General features: G+C 45.0%; 1 protein-coding gene across 3 annotated transcripts in view; it reads right to left on the bottom strand.

Annotated features, from left to right (window-relative positions):
- The window catches only part of FZD6 (frizzled class receptor 6), a 50,718-nt gene extending 30,934 nt beyond the window's left edge, over positions 1-19,784 (bottom strand). For 2 of the 3 annotated variants that reach the window (XM_074944002.1, XM_074944000.1), the window contains exons 1-2: positions 19,174-19,452; positions 18,238-18,626 (exon numbers count right to left, since the gene is read on the bottom strand). In XM_074944002.1, coding sequence (XP_074800103.1) covers positions 18,238-18,269 — 32 coding nt within the window. In that variant the 5' untranslated portion in view covers positions 18,270-18,626; positions 19,174-19,452. Of the gene's footprint in view, positions 1-18,237; positions 18,627-19,173; positions 19,453-19,665 lie in introns of those variants that run through there. The other variant, XM_074944001.1, reaches the window with a different exon arrangement.
- Positions 19,785-24,962: the final 5,178 nt, after the last annotated feature.

Raw genomic sequence — 24,962 nt, forward strand, 5'->3', positions numbered from 1 at the left:
AAATCTCAGTGAGTGGCATTGCAACCTGATGCAAAGGGTTGTAGCACAACTCACTCAAATTTGGCCTAGCTGCCCCCATACTTATTGTGACGGAGGGGTGGCCAGGCCAAACCTGTATAGTACTGCAGCCCCATGTGTGCCAAGTCACAACGTCCAGAGTGGGGAGCCAGGCCCAGTTCCACAGAACAGGAACCACTGCTGTGAAATGAGCATGGAATGGGCTTGCTCTTGAGGGTAAGCTAGCTCTCCAGCTCTGCCTCCCACCACCTGGGGACAGGGCCCAACCTCACCTCCCTCCACCCCAGGGAACAAGACAAAATAATACTCAAATATGAAATTGCACAACTGTGCTATTAACCTACTGCTTAAATCACCCTCTGTATCAAATGACTGGAGAGTAGCTAATATAATACAAATTTTTTTTAAAAGGCTCCAGAGTCAATCTTGGCAATTACAGCCTGGTAAGCCTAACTTCAACACCAGGCAAATTGGTTGAAACTACAGTAAAACACAGAATCAGACACATAGATGAATATGATATGCTGAGGAAGAGTGAACACTGCTTTTGTAAAGGGAAATCATGCCTCACTAATCTATTGGAATTCAACAAGCATGCGGACAAAGATGATCCAGCCCCAGACTCAGACTATAAGGCCAGAAGGGACCATCACGATCTAGTCCAGGGGTTCTCAAATTGGGGGTCGTGACTCTCAGGGGGTCATAAGGTGGTTATATCTGGGTCAGGAGCTGTCAGTTCCATGGGGCTGATAGCCCCGAGCCTCCATTAAATCAAATCAACTCTCCCCATCCCGTTTTTAATTTATAAGGGGGGGGGGGTCGTCACATTCTGAAGCTTGCTGTGTGAAAGGGGGTCACCAAAACAAAAAGTTTGAAAACCACTGATTTGCCTGACCTTCTGCACATTGTAGGCCACAGAACCTCACCCACCCACTTCTTTAATAGACCCATAACCTCTGGCTGAGTTGCTGAAGTCCTCAAATCACAAATGGTGTGGAGAAAGTGAGAGCGTCATTTATCCCTTTGCATAACACAAGACCCAGGGGTCACCTAGTGAAATTAAAAGCCATCAGGTTTAAAACAAAACAAGAGGAAGTACATCTTCCACAGGCTGACTGCAGCGTGTGAACTCATTGTCATGGATGTTGTGAAGGCCAGACCTATAATGGGGCTCAAAAAAGAATTAGATAAGTTCATGGAAGATTGGTTCATCAATGGCTATTAGCCAAAATGGTCAGGATGCAACCCCATGCTCTGGGTGTCCCTAAACCTCCAACTGCCAGAACCTAAGACTGGATAATGGAGTTGGATAACTCAAAGTTACCTTGTTCTGTTCATTTCCCCTGAAGCATCTGGCACTGACCATTGTCAGACGCCAGGATACTGGGCTAGATGGACCAGTGGTCTGACCCAGCATGGCCATTCTTATATTCTAACACTAAATTCAAGAGAAACAAAAATTATAGAAAATAAAAAGAATTTCACAGGACTCTAATAATTGAATTTCTGAATTTATTTTGCTATGTGGCACACACTTATTTTTTAAATATCTGGTATACTGGATTGCTGGTATACAAAGAAATCTCACTTGCGGGGTCTTACAGAAGAAGTAGTAGTTAACCTTACAGTCCTAATATACTGAAGAGCCATTAATCTTCCATCTGCCTCTGTGAGTAGAGAGGTGTATGCTGGTGGGATGGCACAGGATGAGGCTTGGGGGAAAGAGGAGCTCTGGCTTCACCAGTATGTTTCCCTTCTGCCCCCCACCACACACAGACATGCTCATTAGTATTCAATGAAAGCTTATCCAGCAGAGTTACGTGGGGTTGGCCCTTCCCCGGAATTCTGAGGTAGCAGGTAGAGGAACTGAGGAACAGCTGCACGCCATGATATACTCTACTCCACCTGCCACGGTCCTTGGAGTTCCTGGGACTGAGAGTCACCTTGTTACCTCCGGCCTCTAGCAAGAAGTAGCCTTGCCCGTGGTGGCTGTTAACCACTCAAGCACTCTCCTCTGGGCTATGCCAACCCTATCTTCGCCTAGGTGCCTAACAATAGATGCACCTCAGCCCTGAGTTCCTTTGAAGCATTTCCTTGTGATATCCAGCCCGTGACTCTGATTACTCACATAAATCCCAGGTCTTCTGCCCCCAAAGAAGCAGTGTACCCCAGTTTACTAGTTTTACCTTAAATCACCACTCCTACATAACCTTCATTTATTTTATTACAAGTGCTGTATGTTTATTTAAGAAAGAACAGAGATTCAGCTAGAAACAAGAGAGTGATGGAAACAAATGATAATAATACAACACAAAACAACAAAATGCGAACTAGGACCTACATTATTAATAGTTTCCTTTCCTATCTAATAAAGTAGATTTTACCTCAAAGTTCAGTCTGTTACAGAGCTTGCTGGCTTCACAGGAACCAAGATTCAAACAATTATGAAAATACCCCCACATGATAAGATATTTCCTCAGTGAATGGATAAAGAGTGCCTCTCCCCATCTTGTTAACTAAAACAGTCTTTTGTCTTTATTCATAGGCAGGGCAAGAATGAATTAGAGAGCTGGAAATCAACGTTCCTTTTTTGTCTGAAAGTGGTTTCATTTATTTGCAGCTGTGTCTGATGGTTTTCCATTGACAGTCGTGGGATGGAGCAAAGCTAGAAAATTGAGAGGAAGCTAACCAAGGAGAGATGACAACTTAGTCCTGCTTGAATGGGCCATCACCAAGATATATTATCCCCAGGTGACTAACTTTTACTCCAAGTCCATAAAGCATACCTTCAATATACTTACATACATCTTGTAATGATTACGAGTCTTGATAAGTTATGAGTTTTCAACAGATACCATATGTTACCCTTCACAGGTAAATACCCTACAAGAGGTGTGGCATAGTGAGTTTGTCAGGTTTGAGACAAGAGTTGTTTGAAAAGAACATGGGACCTTTTACCAAGGGGCCTACTTGTCACATACACACCCTAACAAAACTGAACACTAATACCCTCACCTTCACTGCTGCCCAGATGAGGAAAGGGTATGAACAGGTGCAGGGGGACGGAGGGGGGGAAAAAAATCAGGCATTGGTGGGAAGTAGTACTGAACCCCATATATAATCTGGAAGATCCTCTGGTTTAGGAGGCTGAATCCCATCACTGATCAAGTACAGAGATAAATGCTGAAACCTGTCCTCGACCCACACAACAAAGACGACCAGAAATCACAAGAGTTGAAATTCAAGGAATTTCCGACCCTCTATAGAAAAAAATTCATGAGAGAACATGGACCTTAGGTTAATTAAGAGTCTGTCATGTCACAAAGTAAAACTGGCTGGGTTAGCTACAAGTCTACAAAAACTCTGATCAATCTAGAAAGAATACACACAAAGCATCTCACAGCCACAATGCAATTTGCATAACAAAGATTATTTGACTCTTATTTTGTTTCATACAAAGAGAATAACCTAACTGGTCTTGATAAAAGTATAGGAATTTAATAACCAGTTTTCTGGAGATATATAGTTAATTTTACTCAAACTGTGAAGTAACTTTAAAAGAATCCAATTAGAGAGCTGGCAATCAAGTTACGCTGAAGATAATTTCCATTGCTGATCAGAGAGATGAGGGACAAAATCAATTTTTCTAAAATTCATGAAATACTTAAAGTTGGCACAGAAGTTTTCAATGTTAGGTTTCAGAGTTAATTTAGATCAAAACAAATGGCTACTTTAGCAGAATGATAATGAAAAATTTCTCATGCTCTGTTCCCTTAAATGAAAGAATATTATCTAGCCTAAAAGTACATCTTTCTAATTCAGCAGCACTGCTTAAGTAAGGGTAAGTAAAAAGGTCTTACCAAATCAACTTTCAGGAAATGAAGCACTAACAGGGACCAACCTATTTGGAAGATGTAACACCCCAGCATGATGGCCTACTTAATAATAAGGAAACTTGGTGTTCACTAATTAGCAAAATATGTACAGATCTTACAGAGTATGTCTACATAGCAAGCCTCCTAGCATGGGTCAACAGATTCAGGCTAGTAGGGTTTGCACTAGCACTGTAAAAATACTTGTTTAGATCGCGCTTTGAAGTTGCGGCTTCGGCTGGAATCTGGGCTCTGAAGCCCACCCACCTCCCTAAGCTTCAGAGCTCGAGTTACTGAAACCTTTAAGGGACAACACCCCTTTCTTTGTCCAGCTATCTGGAAGGAGTTTCCTTTTCTTTACTTCTGACTATCTGACGAACTAGTTTTAGGAGAACCCTCCAGAAAAATCAGTACCTTAGTAAGATATAAAATCCTTTGTTATGCCTAAAATCTTTGGAAACATTTTTTAAAAGTATCAGAGAGGTAGCCATGTTAGTCTGGATCTGTAAAAGCGGCAGAGAGTCCTGTGGCACCTCATAGACTAACAGACATATTGGAGCATAAGCTTTTGTATTCACCCACGAAAGCTTATGCTCCAATACGTCTGTTAGCCTATAAGGTGCCACAGGACTCTTTGCCATATTTTTTAAAGTTCGTGAAGTTTCATAAACCTGTTTCTTGTTATGGAGATCACACAAAGTAAATTAGTGTTCCCTTTTTCTAAAAGCAATGAACATTGTTATGAACACAGTAAACCTCTGTCACTGATTTAATACAATCTCTTTGTTTCAGTGAGTTAAATATGTAGTAATCTGGAATGATTACTTTAAGAAGGCTTAAGAGTACATTTAAAATATAAAATCAATTTAGAAATACTGATTAAGAAAATGTAAAACAAAGAAGAGCTGCATCATGTATTCCATAGTATTTAATGTTGTATTCAGCAAGACAGCTGATTCAACCTTACTACAAAGTTTTTGCAAATAAATGTCTTACAAACTTCAGGGCGTATCAAAAAACCTGTGACTGACATTTTTTATTCCCAAATTTAGTGCTTTTAATTAGGTACCTTCTGCATGTCCATTCTTCAGGGAGAGGGTACAGAGACGGGCCGGGTATTTTGTTATCCTTTGCTGCCTCCCCCCTGCCACCGGGTTGCAAGCTCAGGCTGTCATCGGGCATAGAGGCACCAGTTTAATAATACTGCTTAGGGCCCCATAAATCTTAAGGAAGGCCCTGCTTCTGGGATGAGAGTTTACATTACAGTGATAGCAGACACAAACACAAAAACAGGTCTTTTCTTCGGCTTTAAGTATATTTTCTCTGTAATTAATGTTTGTATAGGGTTTTGAAAACTTAAAATATGTGGTTAAGTACTGTTACTGCATCAGAGTGCACCACTGAATTACTTTACTTCAAAAAATCCATTTGGGGTTAGATTCAAAAGAGGGACTTGGGCACTGAAATGCTGAAAGTTACAGCACCTAATCTTTAGGTTCGCACATAGTGGAATTCGCAGCAGCAAGTTCGGGGCTCAGGCTTCCCTCACAATGCATGAGGAAAGCTAGGTGCCAAAAAAGAGATTCACAAAAGTCAGCAAGCTGAATTGAGAACCATCTAAACAAGCAGTAGGAAATGCCAATGAGAAGAGTTTCAGAATAGCAGCCATGTTAGTCTGTATTCGCAAAAAGAAAAGGTGTACTAGTGGCACCTTAGAGACTAACCAATTGGTTAGTCTCTAAGGTGCCACTAGTACACCTTTTCTTTTGAATGAGAGGAGTGTGGCCTAAGCCCCATCCCTCAAAGGCAATTATGCACTTGCCTTTGGCCTGGAGTTAGTGCCTATCTCTATTCAGGATTCCAGCCATTAACCCATTCATGGAGTTAGGCGCCAAAGTCAGCCCTTTCTCAAGAAAAAAAAAAAAAACAAAACAGAGGGGAAGGAAGAGGCCTGCCCCCAACAGCCCAGTAGTTAGAGCACTCACTCAAGATGTGGGAGACCCCCCTTTCAATTCCCCAGTCTACCCGATTTGGAGCAGGAAACTGAACCCAGGTCTCCCCTACTCCCAGGTGAGTGCCCTGGGCTATAAGGTAGTTGTGGGTGAGGAGGGAGGAGTTGTGTCTCTCCTTTTGAAGCTGTTCCACTTTGTATAAAATACTTATATATCCATTGGAGCGGGGACTGGAACCTGGGTCTCCCAGGAGAGTGTATTAACCACAGAGGCTATAGAGTCATTCTCACTCTCTCATTGAAGCCATTCCACTTTATATAAATAAGTATTCATTGGGCAAGAGAGAGACCCACCCCAGAACACTTAACACTCATTGGTTAGGCCACTCACCTATGGGGACAGGGGAGACCTGAGTTCAAGTCCCTTCTCCAAAACAAGCAACTTGGGGATTTGAACACCAAAGCCTGGGTGACTGCTCTAACTACTGGGTTATTGGGTAAAAAGGGCCTGATCTGCTAGGCATGCTCTTAGGCAGACTTTGAGCACAGCTAACAGATCAGTCCCTGCAGGCAAGATAGGTAGGGGAACTTTCACTGGGGCTTAGGTGAGAGCTAAGCCCTGAGCTGCTTGGTGCTGTCAGGACTTAGGCTGCGTGCATGCCCCAGCACAGAAACGTAGGCAACTGGGGGACTTTAACAGTGGAAACTTAGGCACTTACAGGGGTAGGCAGAAGCTCACCAGTGATTTTGTGAATGCCAATAGCACCTAAATGTTAAACTTAGGTTCCTCACGTGGCAGTTAAGTGTTTAAACCCCCCTTGTGAATCTGTGTGTGTCCTTAAAGTTTGACAAAAGTTACATAAAAGTTTTTGCTTGAGAGAAAAATAGTGCTACTTATGTCTCAATTATGTGAAAGATGTGAACAATTTTCCTATGGGTATTTTTAAATAGTTTGTGAGATCAGAATTTTCCCACACAAGACATGTCTAAAATTGCATTTTAACATGACTGGCTGGGAATTTTTGCTATATAGACATACACACATAGTAATTAAACTTCTTCTATGATTCTAGACACACCCCAATCCTAAGAAACAGGAAGGCAAGGAAACACCATTCTGATTCCAATCTTCATTTTAAAATACAAGCACAGTTAAGTATACCAAGACTTCTAAACTAATTTACAAAAAGAAAAGGAGCACTAGTGGCACCTTAGAGACTAACCAATTTATTTGAGCATAAGCTTTCGTGAGCTACAGTTCACTTCATCGGATGCATTCAGTGGAAAATACAGTGAGGAGATTTATATACACACAGATCATACACACTGTAAGGAGAGTGATCACTTAAGATGAGCTATTACCAGCAGGAGAGCAGGGGGAGAAAACCTTTTGTAGCGATAATCAAGGTGGGCCATTTCCAGCAGTAAACAGGAATGTCCGAGGAGTGGGGGGGGGGGGGAAATAAACATGGGGAAATAGTTTTACTTTGTGTAATGACACATCCATTCCCAGTCTCTATTCAAGCCTAAAGTTAATTGTATCCAGTTTGCAAATTAATTCCAATTCAGCAGTCTCTCGTCGGAGTCTGTTTTTGAAGTCTTTTTCTTTTAATATTGCAACCTTTATGTCTGAAATCGAGTTCTAGAAGCACCAACATTCCACACAAAGATGGACTACAAGCCATCAGGAACAGTATCCCCGATAATGTCACGGCAAACCTGGTGGCTGAATTTTGTGACTTTGTCCTCACCCATAACTATTTCACATTTGGGGACAATATATACCTTCAAATCAGTAGCACTGCTATAGGTACCCGCATGGCCCCACAGTATGCCAACATTTTTATGGCTGACTTAGAACAACATTTCCTCAGCTCTCGTCCCCTAATGCCCCTACTATACTTGCGCTACATTGATGACATCATCATCTGGACCCATGGAAAAGAAGCCCTTGAGGAATTCCACCATGATTTCAACAATTTCCATCCCAACATCAACCTCGGCCTGGACCAGTCCATACAAGAGATCCACTTCCTGGACACTACGGTGCTAATAAATGATGGTCACATAACCACCACCCTATACCGGAAACCTACTGACCGCTATGCCTACCTACATGCCTCCAGCTTTCACCCAGACCACACCACACAATCCATCGTCTACAGCCAAGTTCTACGATACAACCGCATTTACTCCAACCCCTCAGACAGAGACAAACACCTACAAGATCTCTATCAAGCATTCTTACAACTACAATAGCCACCTGCTGATGTGAAGAAACAAATTGACAGAGCCAGAAGAGTACCCAGAAGTCACCCACTACAGGACAGGCCCAACAGAACGCCACTAGCCATCACCTTCAGCCCCCAACTAAAACCTCTCCAACGCATCATCAACGATCTACAACCTATCCTGAAGGACGACCCATCACTCTCACAAATCTTGGGAGACAGGCCAGTCCTTGCCTACAGACAGCCCCCCAACCTGAAGCAAATACTCATCATCCTCCACACACCACACAACAGAACCACTAACCCAGGAACCTATCCTTGCAACAAAGCCCATTGCCAACTGTGTCCACATATCTATTCAGGGGACACCATCATAGGGCCTAATCACATCAGCCTCACTATCAGAGGCTCGTTCACCTGCACATCTACCAATGTGATATATGCCATCATGTGCCAGCAATGCCCCTCTGCCATGTACATTGGTCAAACTGGACAGTCTCTACGTAAAAGAATAAATGGACACAAATCAGATGTCAAGAATTATAACATTCATAAACCAGTCGGAGAACACTTCAATCTCTCTGGTCACTCAATTTCAGACCTAAAGGTTGCAATATTAAAGGTCACCCATTCCCAGCTTTTGGCAAACAGAGGCCAGGGACACTTCAGAGCATGGTTTTGCATCCCTGCCCATCCTGGCTAATAGTCATTGATGGACCTATCCTCCATGAGCATATCTAGTTATTTTTTTAACCTTGTTATAGTCTTGGCTTTCACAACATCCTGTGGCAGAGTTCCACAGGTTGACTCTGTGCTGTGTGAAGAAGTCCTTCCTTTTGTTTGAAACCTGCTGCCTATTTCATTTGTGACCCTTAGGTCTTGAGTTATAAGGAGTAAACAACACTTCCTTATTTACCTTCTGCATACCGGTCATGATTTTACAGACCTCTATCATACCCCCCCTTAGTCATCTCTTTTCTAAGATGAAAAGTCCTAGTCTTATTAATCTCTCCTTATATAGAAACTGTTCCACACCCCTAATCATTTTTGTTGCCCTTTTCTGTACCTTTTCCAATTCCATTATATCTTTTTTGAGAAGGGGCAACCAGATCTCATCAGATCCTACCAGTATTTTATCATCTTCCATGTCCTCCTTCTTACTTGGACATATAGAATCTCCATGAATAGATCCTCCAAGGGATGTCTCAGTCCAAAACACATACTCCTCTGTACCTGTCAGCTTTCCCAGAGCCCTCACTTTAAAAACTGCTTTTACATGCCAGCAATCTGGTTACATTTTGGTTTAGGTGGAGCCCATCCTTCCTGTATAGGCTCCCCCTTTCCCAAAAGATTCCCCAGTTCCTAATAAATCTAAACCCCTCCTCCCTTCACCATCATCTCATCCATGCATTCAGACCCTGCAGTTTTGCCTGTCTAACTGGCCCCGTGCATGGAACTTGAAGCATTTCAGAGAATGCTACCATAGAGGTCCTGTACTTCAATCTCTTACCTAAATTTGGCCTCCAGGACCTCTCCCCTATCCTTCCCTATGCCATTGGTACCTACTGTAATACAGCATGGCCAGAAGGCAGCAGGAGAGTGATATAGGAGAGATATGTAAGTCCCAGGATGAGGAGAAGCCTTATTCCCTGTAGAGGGAAGAATGGCTTCAGGTGCTTTTAATTAATCTATAGAAACCTATTAGAGCACCTGAAGCTAGTCACCTGATAAAAGCCTCCTGCTTCAATCAGCCAGGGGAAGGAGTTGGAGCAGAGAGCCATCTGAAGAAGTGCCGTGGCTGGCTAGAAGACCAAGACCCTAGGTAGAGAGAGGGGGAAGCCCCACAAGCTGAAGAGCAGGAGAGGGAAGTAGCCCAGGGGAAGGAAGCACTAGTTGAAGCGGTTTACCACTATCCCTAGGGCCCCTGGGCTGGGACCCCGAGTAGAGGGCGGTCCCAGGTCCCTCCCTCTCCACTACCCTTCTCTGGGTTACTAGTGGGACAGTAAATACCCTAGTTCAGGAGCAGGAAACTGTGCCCTGAACCCCACCCCACCCTCCAAGAAGAGGAAGCGTGGGACCCATCATAATCGTACCAGCAATTTGCCATGCTACATGTACCATGACCATCTCCGCAGCACTACACATAAATCTGTCTAGATCAGGGGTTCTCAAACTGGGGGTTGGGACCCCTCGGGGGTCACAACGTTATTACATGGGTCATGAGCGGTCAGCCTCCACCCCAAACCCTGCTTTGCATCCAGCATTTTAATGGGGTTAAATATATTGAAAAGTGTTTTTAATTTATAAGGGGCGGGGGAGTGTCACACTCAGAATTGCTATGTGAAAGGGGTCCCACCAGTACAATAGTTTGAGGACTACTAGTCTAGATGTCTCAAGAGATCTGCAAGTTTTGCACCTGGCAGGCAAGTCACCATGCTGTTCTCCCATTCGTTGCAAACCTAGCTATTTATGTTTCTAATAATTGAATCTGCCATTACTATTACCCGTCTCTTCCTAATAACGGGAGTTCCCTCCCGCACAGAGGTATCCTCAATGGGGAAGGATACCATGACATCTGGAAGGAGGGTCTCAACTATGGGATTATTTCCCTCTGCTACATACATGCTTAACTTCAAGTACATGAATAGCCATACTGACCTGAGGTTAAATAAAGGCATAGTACTTTTCCTACTGACATGCTTACCACTACTAATACCAAAACTGGTGGATTAATCTTCACTATGTACTGTACACAAGAAGTTATCCCTTATGCACTTCTGTATAATGGTTAAAACAAATACACCTGAAACCACCACCTAAAGGGCCAGCAAAAGCCAGCATAGCCATCACATCATGCAAATAAATGCTTCCTAACAAACAATTTCCCATCTTCTACCTGAATTGCTGTTAAATGAAAATTACATTATAAAACTCTACACTAAAGAGAAAAATTAACTACCCTTCATGCTGGTGCTCATATATATATTTGCTCATCTCCTGAACTTTCAGAGTGATTCTAAGGAGATACAGCCAACAACTCTTTCCTGGAGAAAGCAAACCACTTTGCCATACTAATAGTGGTCTAGTCTTAAAGCTAGCCTTATTAGAAGCATGTAGGATAATTTGGATACTATGTCTGAATTATAAATATAAAACTGTTTCTCACCTTCTGCTGAAGCTTCACCTTATTACATTAATGTCTTAAATTACAAGTATACTAAAGAACTTATATAGGCATCTTACCTGGGTGGTGTGCCACTATTATTTGTGAGCACTATGCTATATTGTTCTTTAAAGACAAGATGTACAGGATACCATGCCACCATCCACAAAATCTTTCTATTTTAGTCCATGATCTCCTTTGTCTTCTTCCAGATAATTTTCACTTAAAATTTTAGAAGAACATCTATCCACATTTCAGTGTGTTAGTATTCTGAGCCAGTCATCTTACAGAATTCCTGACACTCCGCATTTGTAGCCGCTGCATTTCTTTTCTCCTACCAACACCCTCCATGTGCTGAAGATATACGGTAACTTAAACAATGTCAATGTTTCCCAGTTGCAAGGGTTTGTTGTTTAATGCTGAACTAATTATGAAAGATTTATTTCTCCCAACTCCACTGTTTGCTTCATTTTACAATCTATTATGTCAATAGAGAAATTAAATTGATTCAATCTACAGAAGGGGAAAAATACAGAAGTGTTTTTTGGTACAGAAGTGTTATTTTATTTTCTACCGCTGCTTCAATAATTCAAGTGATACTATTTTTGGTACATCCTTGACAGTGACTTTAATTCTTCTATTTATTTTTTCCTGCTGCTGTAGCTAGATTCATTTCGTTCTCCACTGTAAGCATAGATAACAGACACAAGAACACCTGTCTCAGAATTTAGAAATGGAAAATACAAGATCAGATCTTTTTTTCCATTCCTCAACAGGGCAGGATTTTTCTCTTCACAAAACAGTAGAAAATATCCTGTAATCTAATTTTAAAATACTTTGGAAATGGCCTTACATTTCCTTCTATAAAACTATTAAAATCTAATGAATCTTACAGCCAGGAAGTTTTCCAGATATTGAGCCTAAGGATTATATTGGAATTGGAAAAGGTACAGAAAAGGGCAACAAAAATGATTAGGGGTATGGAACAGCTTCCAGATGAGGAGAGATTAATAAAACTGGGACTTTTCAGCTTAGACGAGATGACTAAGGGGGGATACGACAGAGGTCTATAAAATCATGACTGGTCTGGAGAAAGTAAATAAGGAAGTGTTAGTTGCTCCTCATAACACAAGAGCCAGGGGTCACCCAATGAAATTAATAGGCAGCAGGTTTAAAACAAAAGGAAGGACTTCTTCACACAACGCACAGTCAACTTGTGGAACTCTTTGCCAGAGAAGACTATAACAGGGTTCAAAAAAGAACTAGATAAATTCATGGAGGATAGGTCCATCAATGGCTACTAGCCAGGATAAGCAGTGATTGTGTCCCTAGCCTCTGTTTGCCAGAGGCTGGGAATGGGTGACTGGATGGATCACTTGATGATTACCTGTTCTGTTCATTCCCTCTGATGCTCCTAGCATTGGACACTGTCAGAAGATAGGATACTGGGCTGGATGGACTTGTCTGACCCAGTATGGCCGTTCTTATGTTGTTTTAGCATAAGCAGTTAACACACATTTCAATGGACCATTCAAGGAGAAGGGGAAATGGGGGGAAAGCATAACTGGGCTATACAGATTGCTATAGTAAGCAATAAATCCAGTGTATCTGTTGTCCATGATGTTCAGTATCTAACAAAGTTATTAATTTAAGCTTGTCTTTTGTCACAACACCAAACCACCTGTGGGTGAACATTCTTCACAAAGCCATCACTCTATATATGACCTCTGTTCTCCTCCTCAAAGGAAACCTGCACAACACTTTTGAAAGATGAGTCTAGGAGCTTAAATTTATAAATTTGCTAGATACTAAAAATCATGGACTGAATAGAGACACTGGATTTATTGCTTATTACATCTATGACCCACTTAACCCCACTTCCCAGCTTCCCCCCCCCTTAAATCCTTTCAAATCATGGGGGCGGGGGGGGGGGGGAGGGACTGCAGCCCACTATCAGCACACAGACATTGACAAACAAAAGGGAGTTCAAAGAAAAACAAAAGAGTGACGGATCAGTAGGAAGGACTGATTTACATATATCTCAACTTACCAACAAATAAAGACTAGAAATAAAATTTATAGATATCTTAAGGATGTGCATACTACGAAGGCTGAAAAATTGTGCAGGCTATTGCCAGTAATCAGGTGACCTGGGGAAACTGAAGATATAGGGCTTGTCTAGACAGGGAACTTGACCATTACAGCTGTAGTAGAGTAGTTTATTCCATCTTTAAAATAGTTTACTCTGGCTATATAATGTATTCTGCTATAGCTATTATGGACAATTTCCCTGATACTGACAAGTCATAATAACGGCCATACTCTGTCAGAACAAAGATCCACCTAGCCCAGTATCCTGTCTTCTGACAGTAGCCAATGCCAGATACATCCGAGGGAATGAACAGAACAGGTAATCATCAAGTGATCCAACCCGTTGCCCATTCCCAGCTTCTTGCAAACAGAAGCTAGGGACATCATCACTGCCGATCCTGGCTAATAGCCATTGATGGACCTATCCTCCATGCATTTATCTAGTTCTTTTGAACCCTGTTATAGGCTTGGCCTTCACAACATCCTGTGACAAAGAGCTCCACAGGTTGACTGTCCTTCCTTTTGTTTTAAACCTGCTGCCTATTAATTTAATTGGGTGACCCCTGGTTCTTGTGTTATGAGTAACTAACACGTCCTTATTTACTTTCTCTACACCAGTCATGATTTTACAGATCTCTATCATATCCTCCCTTAGTCATCTCTTTTCTAAGCTGAAAAGTCCTAGTCTTATTAATCTCTCCTCATATGGAAGCTGTTCCATACCCCCAATCATTTTTGTTGGGCTTTTCTAATTTCAATATATCTTTTTTGAGAGGGGGTGACCAGATCTGCACACAGCATTAAAGAGGTGGTGTACCATGAATTTATAGAGGCAATATGATAATTTGTCTTTTAATATTAAGATGCCATGTCTGTCACAGAGGTCGCAGAAGTCATGGATACTGTGACTTTCCACGACCTTTGTGACTTCTCCACGGGCCAGTGTGGCTGACTCAAGGACCGCCCTAGCAGATGGCTCCAGGGCCAGCTGGTCGGTGGCCCCCGCGACAGCCACACCAGCCGCTGGTGCCACTGGCCCCAGTGCCACCCCAAACAGCAATGTCCCTTTGCCCCTCCCAACAACCCCCCCACCTTCCAGCACCCCCTCCAAGATTTTAATCACAGGTATTTTTAGTAAAAGTCATGGACAGGCCATGAGCTATGAATTTTTGTTTATTGCCCGTGACCTGTCCATGACTTTTACTAAAAATACCAGTGACTAAATCCTAGCCTTACTATCTACCCCTTTCTTAATGATTCCCAACACTGTTAGCTTCTTTGACTGCCACTGCAAATTGAGTGGATGTTTTCAGAGAACTATCCCCATAGACTTCAAGATCTTTCTTGAGTGGTAACAGCTAATTTAGACCCCATCATTTGATGAATGCAATGTAATGCATATATAAACACTGAATTTAATCTGCCACTTTGTTGCCAACTCACCCAGTTTTGTGAGATCCCTTTGTAACTCTTCATGGTCTGCAGTGGATATAACTATCGTGAGTAGTTTTGTGTCATCTGCAGATTTTGCCACCTCACTGTTCACCCCTTTTTCCAGATTAGAGTACGTTGAACAGTACTGGTCCCAGCACAGACCCCTGCGGGCCACACTATTTACTTCTCTCCATTCTGAGAATGGACCATTTATTCCTTTGTTTCCTGTGTCTTAACCAGTTACTGATCCAGGAGAGGACCATCCTTTCCCTCTTATTCTATGACAGCTTACTTTGCTTAAGAACCTTTGGCGAGGAAGGCTTTCTGAAAATTTAAGTACACTATATCCACTGGATCATCCATGTCCACATTCTTGTTGGCTCCCCCTCAAAGAATTCTATTAGATGAGTGAGGCATCATTTCCCTTTACAAAAACCACATAGACTCTTCCACAAAAATCACGTTCATCTATGTGTCTCACAATTTTGTTCTTTAGTATAGTTTCAACTAGTTTGCTCCGTACTGACATTAGGCTTACTGGCCTATAATTGCTAGGATCACCTCTGAAGCCTTTTTTGTTCCACGTTGTACTCAGAGTCCCAGCTAAATACAATTTCCAGACGCAGAAAAGGATCTCTGTGTAAGCTAGAAAGCTTGTCTTTCAACAGAAGTTGGTCCATTACCTTACCTGCCTTGATTCTCTAATATCCTGGGACCAACATAGCTATAATACCACAGTATAGAACATTCTTACAAAAACGTTTTATTATTTTCTCCACTGAGTCTGAGCTGAAGCAACTTCATTTGTTTCAACAAACCTCCCCCACTGCAACTTGAGACCATTACTCCTTGTTCTGTCATCTGCTACCCCTGAGAACAGTCTAGATCCATCCTCTTTGGAACCCCCTTTCAGGTAGTTGAAAGCAACTATCAAGTCCCCCCTCATTCTTCTCTTCTGCAGACTAAACAACCCCAGTTCCCTCAGCCTCTCCTCATAAGTCATGTGCTCCAGTCCCTAATAATTTTCACTGCCCTCCGCTGGAAGCCCTCAGAGTTACAAACACCAGTGTTATGAACTGACCTGTCAGTCACACCCCTCATTTGGAACCAAAGTACATAATCAGGCAGCAGCACAGTCACCAAACCCACCCCCACCCCCCAATACAGTAAGGTACTGTGTTAAACTACTAAAAAAAGGAAAGCAGCATTTTCTTCTGCATAGTAAAGTTTCAAAGCTGTATTAAGTCAATATTCAGTTGTAAACTTTTGAAAGAACAGTTTAGTCTGTTTTCACAGTAATTTAAGAAAGCAGGGAATCTTTAGGGCCCAATTCTGTATCAGTTTATTAATAGGCTTTGCTATGTCACCTGTCACAGTATAGAAACTCCTCACATATATTAATAAACTTAGCCATACAACTCTGTTGCAAACCAGGGAAGTGGCATCCCCATTTACAGATGGTGAACTGAGGCAGAGCACCCTCACATCTTCTCTTTTGGGAGAAAGGTCTGAAGAAAGAATACCACCAATACCCCAAATCACCCTGTCAAAGGAGAGGATAAGACAAAGGGGAAAGGTAGAGCCACCGGTACAGAGGCCCTGTGCCTCAGCATTAGCTTTGCGCCCCCCCCCCCCCCCCCAGCACATCTCCCTGGCTCCAGTGAAGCTATACAAGAAGCTTCCTCTCCCCCTGTAGATGGCCATGGAAAAGTCAAGGTGGGCTATATAGATACAGTAATATCGCCTGTGGCTCTATCATCTGTACCACAGATTTTTCACAAAACCAGAGAGGATGATATGCACCCTTGGACCACCCCACTCCTCCCTAGTGGCCTGCCAAGTCTCCATTCATTATTCTCAAGCGGGACCCTGCGTGGAGGCCTCCACAAGGTCAAAAGCAATGAGACAAAAGAAAATGGTGCCAACAAAGGAGACCAGACCCCCCTTCTGCACACAAAGCTGGGGACAGCTGCATACAGAGGGTCCCCTCCACGCACAAATTTATCCAAGGTCACACAAGTCTATGGCAAAGTCAGGATTAGACCCTGAATCACCTTAATTTAGACCCAGTGCCTTAAACATTCCTGCTTTCTGTGTCTTGAAAAATCCAAATAGCTACGCACAATGATAAGGATTATTTTCATGGCAAGTGGTGATTGTAAGGACGAAGACGAGTTCCTGCAGAACTTAAGCTTTAATTTAAAATAAATTGTTTCTACCTCTTATGGTTGCAACGATAACCATCCAAGCATTAACTTATTCTCAATTCCAGGGCCCCTGCCACTAGACAAAGCTGTCCCAAGCAGCAGCAGAATCAACCTTAAACAACTCTGGTCAGTTTCACAGCTGCCACACAGACCTACTGGCAGCTGTTGAGGGACTGGGGCTCTGCTGCTCTATCCTTCTTCCAGCATCCATTATTGTGTCTTCATCCTGCGAAAAGCTCCAGTGCCTAGCACCAGTAAGTGATTGGCATGACTGGGCAGCAGTGGAACTGACAAGGGGTTCAACATAGCAGTGAAACGGACTAGAGGATGGTCATTGTCTCAAATGTACTGGAAAAACAAAAGAGCTTTTTCTTCCCTTCTTATTGCTTTACTCACTCAATCCCTCAATCAGCCTGCTGGTAGCATCATTACTGGGTCCTCAGCCCCTGATAAAAGCACTCAAGTTTTTCCTTGTGCCCCTCCCATCTTTTGCATTAGCCTCTGGCAAGTACATGTCTAAGTACTTCAAGCCCTGTATTTTCCCTCCCGTTTAAAAATAGCTTTGAAACTTGTTTTACAAGTCTCTCAACAAGAGGGCTTTCCTACCACTATAACAACTAACAAGGTTTTTCTGCAGATGGCAAGCTCCCAGAAAAAACGAAGTGTATTATAGATTTTCAGAAACAATTTGTGTGTATGAAATGCTTCTCTTGTCAACTTTCAAAACAGATGCAGTTTTCTTTTTAAAAAGTTCAGTCAGGAGACCTCAGGAAACAAAGAATGGGAAGTAGGGATGAGACTATGTGCTCAGTCTCCTCGATGCACAGCACACAACAAAGCATCTCGGTAGGGGTGGGAAAGGCAACTTTAAACTACTTTTATACCCTTTGGATTCTGGCCTGATAAAGGTTCTGCTTGCCACTGGACATAATTTAGGCATTTCAGGGAGTTGCTCTAAATCCTGGCTCTGCAACCTAGAGAGGCCCAGAATAGCCAAAGTAATGTGTGCTATTGGCTTGCAAGGGTCTGCATAGGACAGCATACAGCCGTCATACACCTTATCTGCACATCCAGGAGGCTGCAACAGGGAGGAAAAGCACTTTCTAGGTGTTCAAATGGGCAGCTAGTTGTTTCACATTACCTACCTTCCCTTCCAAGTATTACAGGATGACAGAAAGATTTATCTGTTTATAAATCATTCCTTTCCAATTGTTCCCAGTTATATTACTTGAATGCAACAAATATTACAAAACAAGGAGGGTCAACTCACCTCCATTTGGACAGCAGCAGTGTCCTGGTCATAATGTCCCATCATATTTGGAAAAAATGTCATATTGTATGTCAGTCCTGTACACCTGGAAACAGTAATTGGTTCACAGGTGAACAGACTGTGCCCTTGTATCAGGGTTAAGATTAGACTGTAAATCACAAAAAACACAAATATTCCCATTTTTGTCAAGATTTCTGATTTTAGCACATAATTTTGGTCAGTGGTTACAGAGATTATTTTTTTCATATGAAGTCAATCTTCATCTTTTCTTCCAGAAGAACATGGACAAAGAGCAGTGAAAAGCTGATCAAGCTCCTTGCTTCTCATGGGACTTTCCCAATCTGTACAATCTTGATTCCTTGAAAAATCTTTTTCTCCTTATTTGTGAACTGTAAAAACAAAAAGACATCGCAGCTCAGCGGTAGTTATCTGTACAAAAGCCAGTAAATGACATGAAACAGTAGACTTTCCAGCAGAGAAAGCAGGTTTCTATAAATCTGTAAAATGAAAAGACAACTTTTCCCAGGCCTCATTCTCTTCTCACTTGACGCTGGTGTAAATGAAGAGTAACTCCACAGAATCACAGAAATGTAGGGCTGGAAGGGAGACCTCAAGAAGTCATCAAGTCCAGCCCCTATGCTGTCGCAGGACAAAAATCAAGCTAGATCATCCCTGACAACAAGTGTTTGCCTCCTCTTCTTTTGTCAACACTAAGCACACCCAGTTTTTTTACTCTTTCACAATGGGTCAGGTTTGCTAAATCTGAAGTCAAGAGCCACCAACGTTAGCGGAGTGGGGAGGTCAAGCGGCAGCTTAACCTTCAATCACACCTGGTACCTGTCCAATGGCTCTAAGCAGGCAAGGGGACTTTCCGGACAAGAAATCAGTTTCCCCCACCACCACGCAGCCGCTGAGGTTACAGCGGGGAATACGTACAGCAGACCGGCGACCCGGCGCGGGCTCTCCACTCGCACCGCTCCGCGCTCCCGTGCCGGGACTGGCTGAGCGTAACCCCCCAGATCGGTTCGCTCGGACACCGCTCAGCTACCGCCTTGCCCCGGAGCTCCAGCTGCGGCCTCCGCCCCGCGCCGGGGCTTGGTTTCCAGCCCCTCCCTGGGAAGTGGCGCCTGGGGCGGGACCACGGAACTCGCTCCATGGCCCCGCTCCAGGCTGCCCCAGCCGGCGTGAACACGGCTCCGCCCAGGGACAAGGCACAACCCACCCTGCCCCCAAGCCGTCCGCGGGCCCCGGGCCCCTCAGGCGGCCTCCCCCGGGCCCCGCCGCAGCGTTGCGGGGAAGGGGCCACTCTCCCCGGTACGTGCCGCGGCACGGGCGGAAGTCCCCCCACGGCAGCGCAGCCACCCCCCGCCCCAGGAGAAAACCGGCGGGGCGGCTCAGCCCTTGAGGGCGCAGAAGCCCGGTCTTCACCTCAGCCGCGGGGGGGCGGCAGCGACTCCTCCCCCCTCCAATGGCCGCTCCGCTCCGACTGCGATTCCTGCGAAGCACCAACAGAACGTAACATCTCCCCCACCTGGCCGCAGAATCCCGCGATATTTGAAAGCCGGCGGGCAGGAGCGTGAGGGGGCGGTGCCCGCACGGCCGCGTGGCACCACAGCCAGCCGCGAGGCGGCCCGCCCGCCCGTCGCGAGCCGCGGCCTGTCAGCGCCGGGCCGGCCCAGGCCCAGGCCCATCCCCGTTGCGGGGCAGTACTGGGCCTTGCTACCTGGGAACCGGCGATGCAGAGGGATAATTTAAATCGGATTTTAAACCTATAATAGTTGAACCAGTGCAAGCTCCCGGGTGAACACCGCAATTGGGTGTGAGGATGGCTTACTGCCCTGTAGTTCCGTTAAACCTGCCCCCTACGCTACCCAGAAATGAGCCACACTTTAACTGAACTAAGAATGTCCGTAATCTTTTGCACCGGTTTAACTGCCCACTGTAAATTATACCAGTGCAAGTTTCTCGTGGCAATAAACCCTAATATTGGAAATCAGGACTCCTGGGTTCCATTTCCTCATGTGCCACTGACCTGTTGCATGGCTTTGGGCAAATCACATAACCACTTGTTGCATTTGTAAAATGGGGATAAAAATACATTACAGGTGTCTTGTGAAGCTTGCTTCGTTTGCGTACTGAAAGTGCATTGAGACATCAAATAGAGGGCCTGAAAGAAGATCATTACAAAGTGGAGTGTGATGCTGATAACTGAGAAAAAGGAAAGGTGCTTATAGGATGACCAGATGTCCCGATTTTATAGGGACAGTCCCGATATTTGGGGTTTTGTCTTGTATAGGCGCCTATTACCCCCCATCTCCTGTCCTGATTTTTCACACTTGCTGTCTGGTCACCCTGGGTGATCATGTCATGCCAGTCTTTTGTGAGTCAGTTCAGGATACTGCACTGAACACATGTAAATTAATTTGTAAGTGTCAAATGCATACAGGAAATTTCCTAACTGCAAAGTATTCTCTCCCTCAGAAGGTTTTTCATGCCTATATGAAAATGGAAAAAAGAATAATTTGCCCATATACTGCATGTGCAACTCTATGTCCTGGAACAGTATATGGGTGTGTCCCTACCCCAAACAACTTAGAATATGAAATACCATGTATAACATTTGTAAACCTGAATTAGGCTCCAGTCCTGCAAAGTCTTATGCACATGTTTAACTTTGTGCATCGTGAGTAGTCGCGTTCCAGTGCATTAGTCTACTCTCAGCACTTAAAGTTATGCACATGCTTAAGTCTTTGCGGGATCAGGGCCTTAGATATTGGCCTGGATCCACAAAGGGACTTAGACATCTAGAAAATCACTGAGATGAACACAGCCTGAGTTAGGCACCTAGGCTCCCAATATATGGCAAGAGATAAACACCTGAGAATGAGATTCACAAAAGCCAGCATGCAAGGCAATGAGCTACCTAAGCTGACTAATAGCAGATGGCGATGACAGAGGTGTGTCCTAAACCCTGCCCCCTCTGGGATTTAGGTGCCTAAATGCAGGTGGAGGGCAGTGTTCCCTCTAATTTTTTGCACCCATGTGCAGAATGAATTTTGTTATTTGCACCGATATGGAGGTGATGCTGAGGGGTTTGGAATGTGGGAAGTGGCTCAGGGCTGGGGCAGAGGGTTGGGATGCAGGGATGTGAGTACTCCAGCTGGGGGTGCAGGCTCTGGGGTGGGGCCAGGTATGAGGGGCTCATGGCTGGGCCAGAGGGTTGGGGTGCAGGAGTGTGAGTACTCCAGCTGAAGGTGCGGGCTCTGGGGTGGGTCCAGAGATGAGGGGCTTGGGGTGCAGGAGGGTGCTCCATGGCTACAGTGGGGAGAGAGGACTCCCCACAGCTCTCTCTCCCTGCAGCAGCACCTGGGCTGGGGGGATAGGCGCCTGTCCCTCAGCTGCGACAGCTCTGGGACGGGCTGCGTTCAGGGAGGGGCGCCCTGGCTGTGACAGGTCTGGGCTGGGTTCGGGGAGGGGCACCCCGCAACAGGTTTGGGCCAGGCCTCCACAGCTGGGTCCAGGCAGGGTTGCCTGGGTTTGGGCCAGGCCGCCCCAGCCGCAGCTGGGTACAGGCCACACCGCGCTGCCCTGGCTGGGTCTGGTGGGCTGCGCTGCTCTGGCTGCATCTGGGTTTGGGCCGCGCCTCGCTGCCCCGGCCGGGTCCGGGCCACACTGTGCTTCCCCAGCTGGGTCTGGTTTGGGCCGCCCAGGTTCAGGCCAGGCCACCCCAGCTGTGGCTGCGGTTGAGGCGGGCCACCCGGGGTCGGGGTAGGGATGCCCTGGCCGCTGCAGCTCTGGGCCGCAGTATAGTTGGGGCTGGGGGGCTACCCCGGCTAAAACAGGTTGAAGGCTGGGCTAGGTTGGGGCCGGGGGGAGGGTGACCTGCCCCGGCTGCGGCAGGTCCCCAGGCGGGTTCCCTGAGCGGTTGCGCGGTGCTACATAGGCGGCTGCACGGCTTACAGGGAACTTAGGTCGAGGGAGACACCTCCCTCTGCTTGGGATCCACAACCATGAACACTCTCTTGGAGTTAGTCACCTCAGCTGCTTTTTGAGCTGGAAGAGAAAGGAGTGGTGACTCCCTTATAACTTTTAGCCCAGTGATTACAGCACTCACCTGGTATGTGGTAGACCTGGGTTCAGTTCTCATGATGGGGAGAAGGAGTTTGAACATGGTTCTCTAACTTCTCAGGAGAGTGTGCTAACCACTGGAGGGGCACCTATCTTCTTCTGCTTGAGGAGCTCACAGGGGATAAGGTATAAGATAGGCATGTGGACGCCGGCTCTAGAGTGAGGAGTTCAGCCAGAAACACTAAGGGACTTTCACAGCAAAATATAGGTGCTGAGTCAGTTTAGTACCTACAGAGTTAAGTGGCAGCTAAGCAAAGTGCCTAAATTTTGGCCTTAGGTGGCAAAAGTCAGGAGTTATGCTCCTAAATCCTTTTGTGGATCTGGTCCATTAAGACTGCCAAGGAACAATTTTAAAGCCTCAATCCTGAAAAATGTGTATGCTTTACTACAATGAGTGTAGTAAAGTTAAGCATGTGCATAAGTATTTGAAGCATTGAGGCCTAAGTGTGCAACATTCAGAATTTAACAACAGAGGGAGTAGTGTGGAAACCATATATATTGCTTTATATGGGTATAGCAGAAGGGTGGTCGTTGTTTTTGATAATAGCTTTTGAAATAAAGTCTATATTGGATTATTTGTTACTCCTTCAAAAGTTAATTAGTACAGGGAGTTGGTAACATAATATTTTAATGTCTGCCGTAGTCAGAACAGAAATAATTAAAGGTGGCTGTATGTAATTATGATTACGTCATCCAAAAACTATGTTAAAAGAACATTAAATTTGCAAAATCAAGCACTCAAAAATAGTAAAAGACAAAATTAAGATTGCCTGTTCAGTCCCTTGTGCATATGCATTATGATACAGTTTTTAATTATATGATCACGTACTGCATTTCCCAGAGGATCCTTTCCTCAATTCATTGCATGGGATGGATGGTGCCTAATTTAAGATGCCTATGGCCTGATTTTTCAGAATATTTAACATTTATACATTCAGAGCAGAGATCGCAGAATACTGTGTTCAGATGTGGTTGCCCCATCTCAAAAAAGATATATTGGAATTGGAAAAAGTTCAGAAAAGGACAACAAAAATGATTAGGGGTATGGAACAGCTTCCGTATTAGGAGAGATTAATAAGATTGGGACTTTTCAGCTTGGAAAAGAGACAACTAAGTGGGGATATAATAGAGTTCTATAAAATCATGACTGGTGTGGAGAAAGTAAATAAGGAAGTGTTATTTACTCCTTATAATACAAGAACTATGGGTCACCAAATAAATTAATAGACAGCAGGTTTAAAACAAACCAAAGGAAGTACAGCTTCACACAACGCATAGTCAAGCTGTGGAACGCTTTGCTAGAGGATGTTGTGAAGGCCAAAACTATAACAGGGTTCAAAAAAAAACCCTAGATAAATTCATGGAGGGGAGACAGCAGGCTGGGGCATAGCCGGAGGGCTGTGTCCCAAAGAGGACACTGGTCTGGGAGCGATGCAGGTCCAGATGGTGGAGACGGTGGAGGAAGTGGAAGTAACGGCGAATGAGGCATCGCTAGTAAAAGGCGCTATGGTGGTCCAAGAGAGCTAATTCCCAGCACGACCAGCAGGATGCGTCACGGCAATGAGTCGGCACTGCTACATTGTGGTGGACAGTGTGGGCATGTGGTCGCCCCTGATACAAGGGGCAGGACAAGGACTGTAGGACTATTGCCCGATCCGAGACTTGAGAAAAGGAGGGTAGAGAAAATAGCGGACTACTACTGGAGAGCCTGTGTGGCCCAGCTAGCCGAGCAGCAATGGGGGTTGGTTAAGCTGCTGCAGGCGAGGGCCAATAGACAGTACGAGCCAGGGGTGGAAGGCCGGTGTTGTGGCCTAGACAATGTTTCACCTGTGAGTGACAGGGACACTTCAGGAGGAAGTGCCCCTACCAGGATGGGGAATGGAGATCACCCCAGAAAATAGACAAGAAGAACCTAAGAGAGTCTCCCTGGGAAGAGAGCAGGGAGGTGGTGCACTTGTTGGGCCTGTGGGGAACTGGGGCATGAGAAGAGGGAGTGCCCAAATGGGACTTGCAAGACCCAGGCTAGTCTGGAGGGAAGGGCTAAGCCAGAAATAAACTGCGGGAGGGTCGTGGCCAAGAGAAGTACTTCTGGTGCCACAAAGAGGACCATATAAGGCGGCATTTCCCCCAGAGATGGAGGGGGACACTGGATAATTGGGATCAGTCAGAAACTGCTCAGAAGGAGGGGGTGGTGAAGATTGAGGCTCTAGCAGAGGGCATGTCTGGGGCAGAGGGGCCCCAGATAAAGAGGGGAACTCACATGAGAGTGAGACAAGGTATGGTGGGGACCCAAAAGAAAAAGGGACCCCACGCAGGAGCCAAGCAGGCTACAGTGGGTACCCAAACCCTTGAGGAGGGAAGCCAGTTGTTCCTCATGCTGGAGAGCCTGCGGCAGGAAAGGGATGTCCTGAAGGCCCACCAGCTGAGGAAGAAACTGGAGAGATAGAACCCCCACAGTGTGTGGTCTTAAGGGGGAGGGTGTGTGGTGGGGCACCTACCCCACACAGGCAGGAGAAGGGTAAGGCAGCCTTGGAGAGACTGCGCAAAATCCCTCTGCGCAGAACTCTGCCAATCAGGAAAGGGCTTATTGGGAGAGC

Source organism: Natator depressus, chromosome 2 (genome assembly GCF_965152275.1).
Source record: "Natator depressus isolate rNatDep1 chromosome 2, rNatDep2.hap1, whole genome shotgun sequence".
In the NCBI taxonomy this organism is placed as follows: domain Eukaryota; kingdom Metazoa; phylum Chordata; order Testudines; family Cheloniidae; genus Natator; species Natator depressus.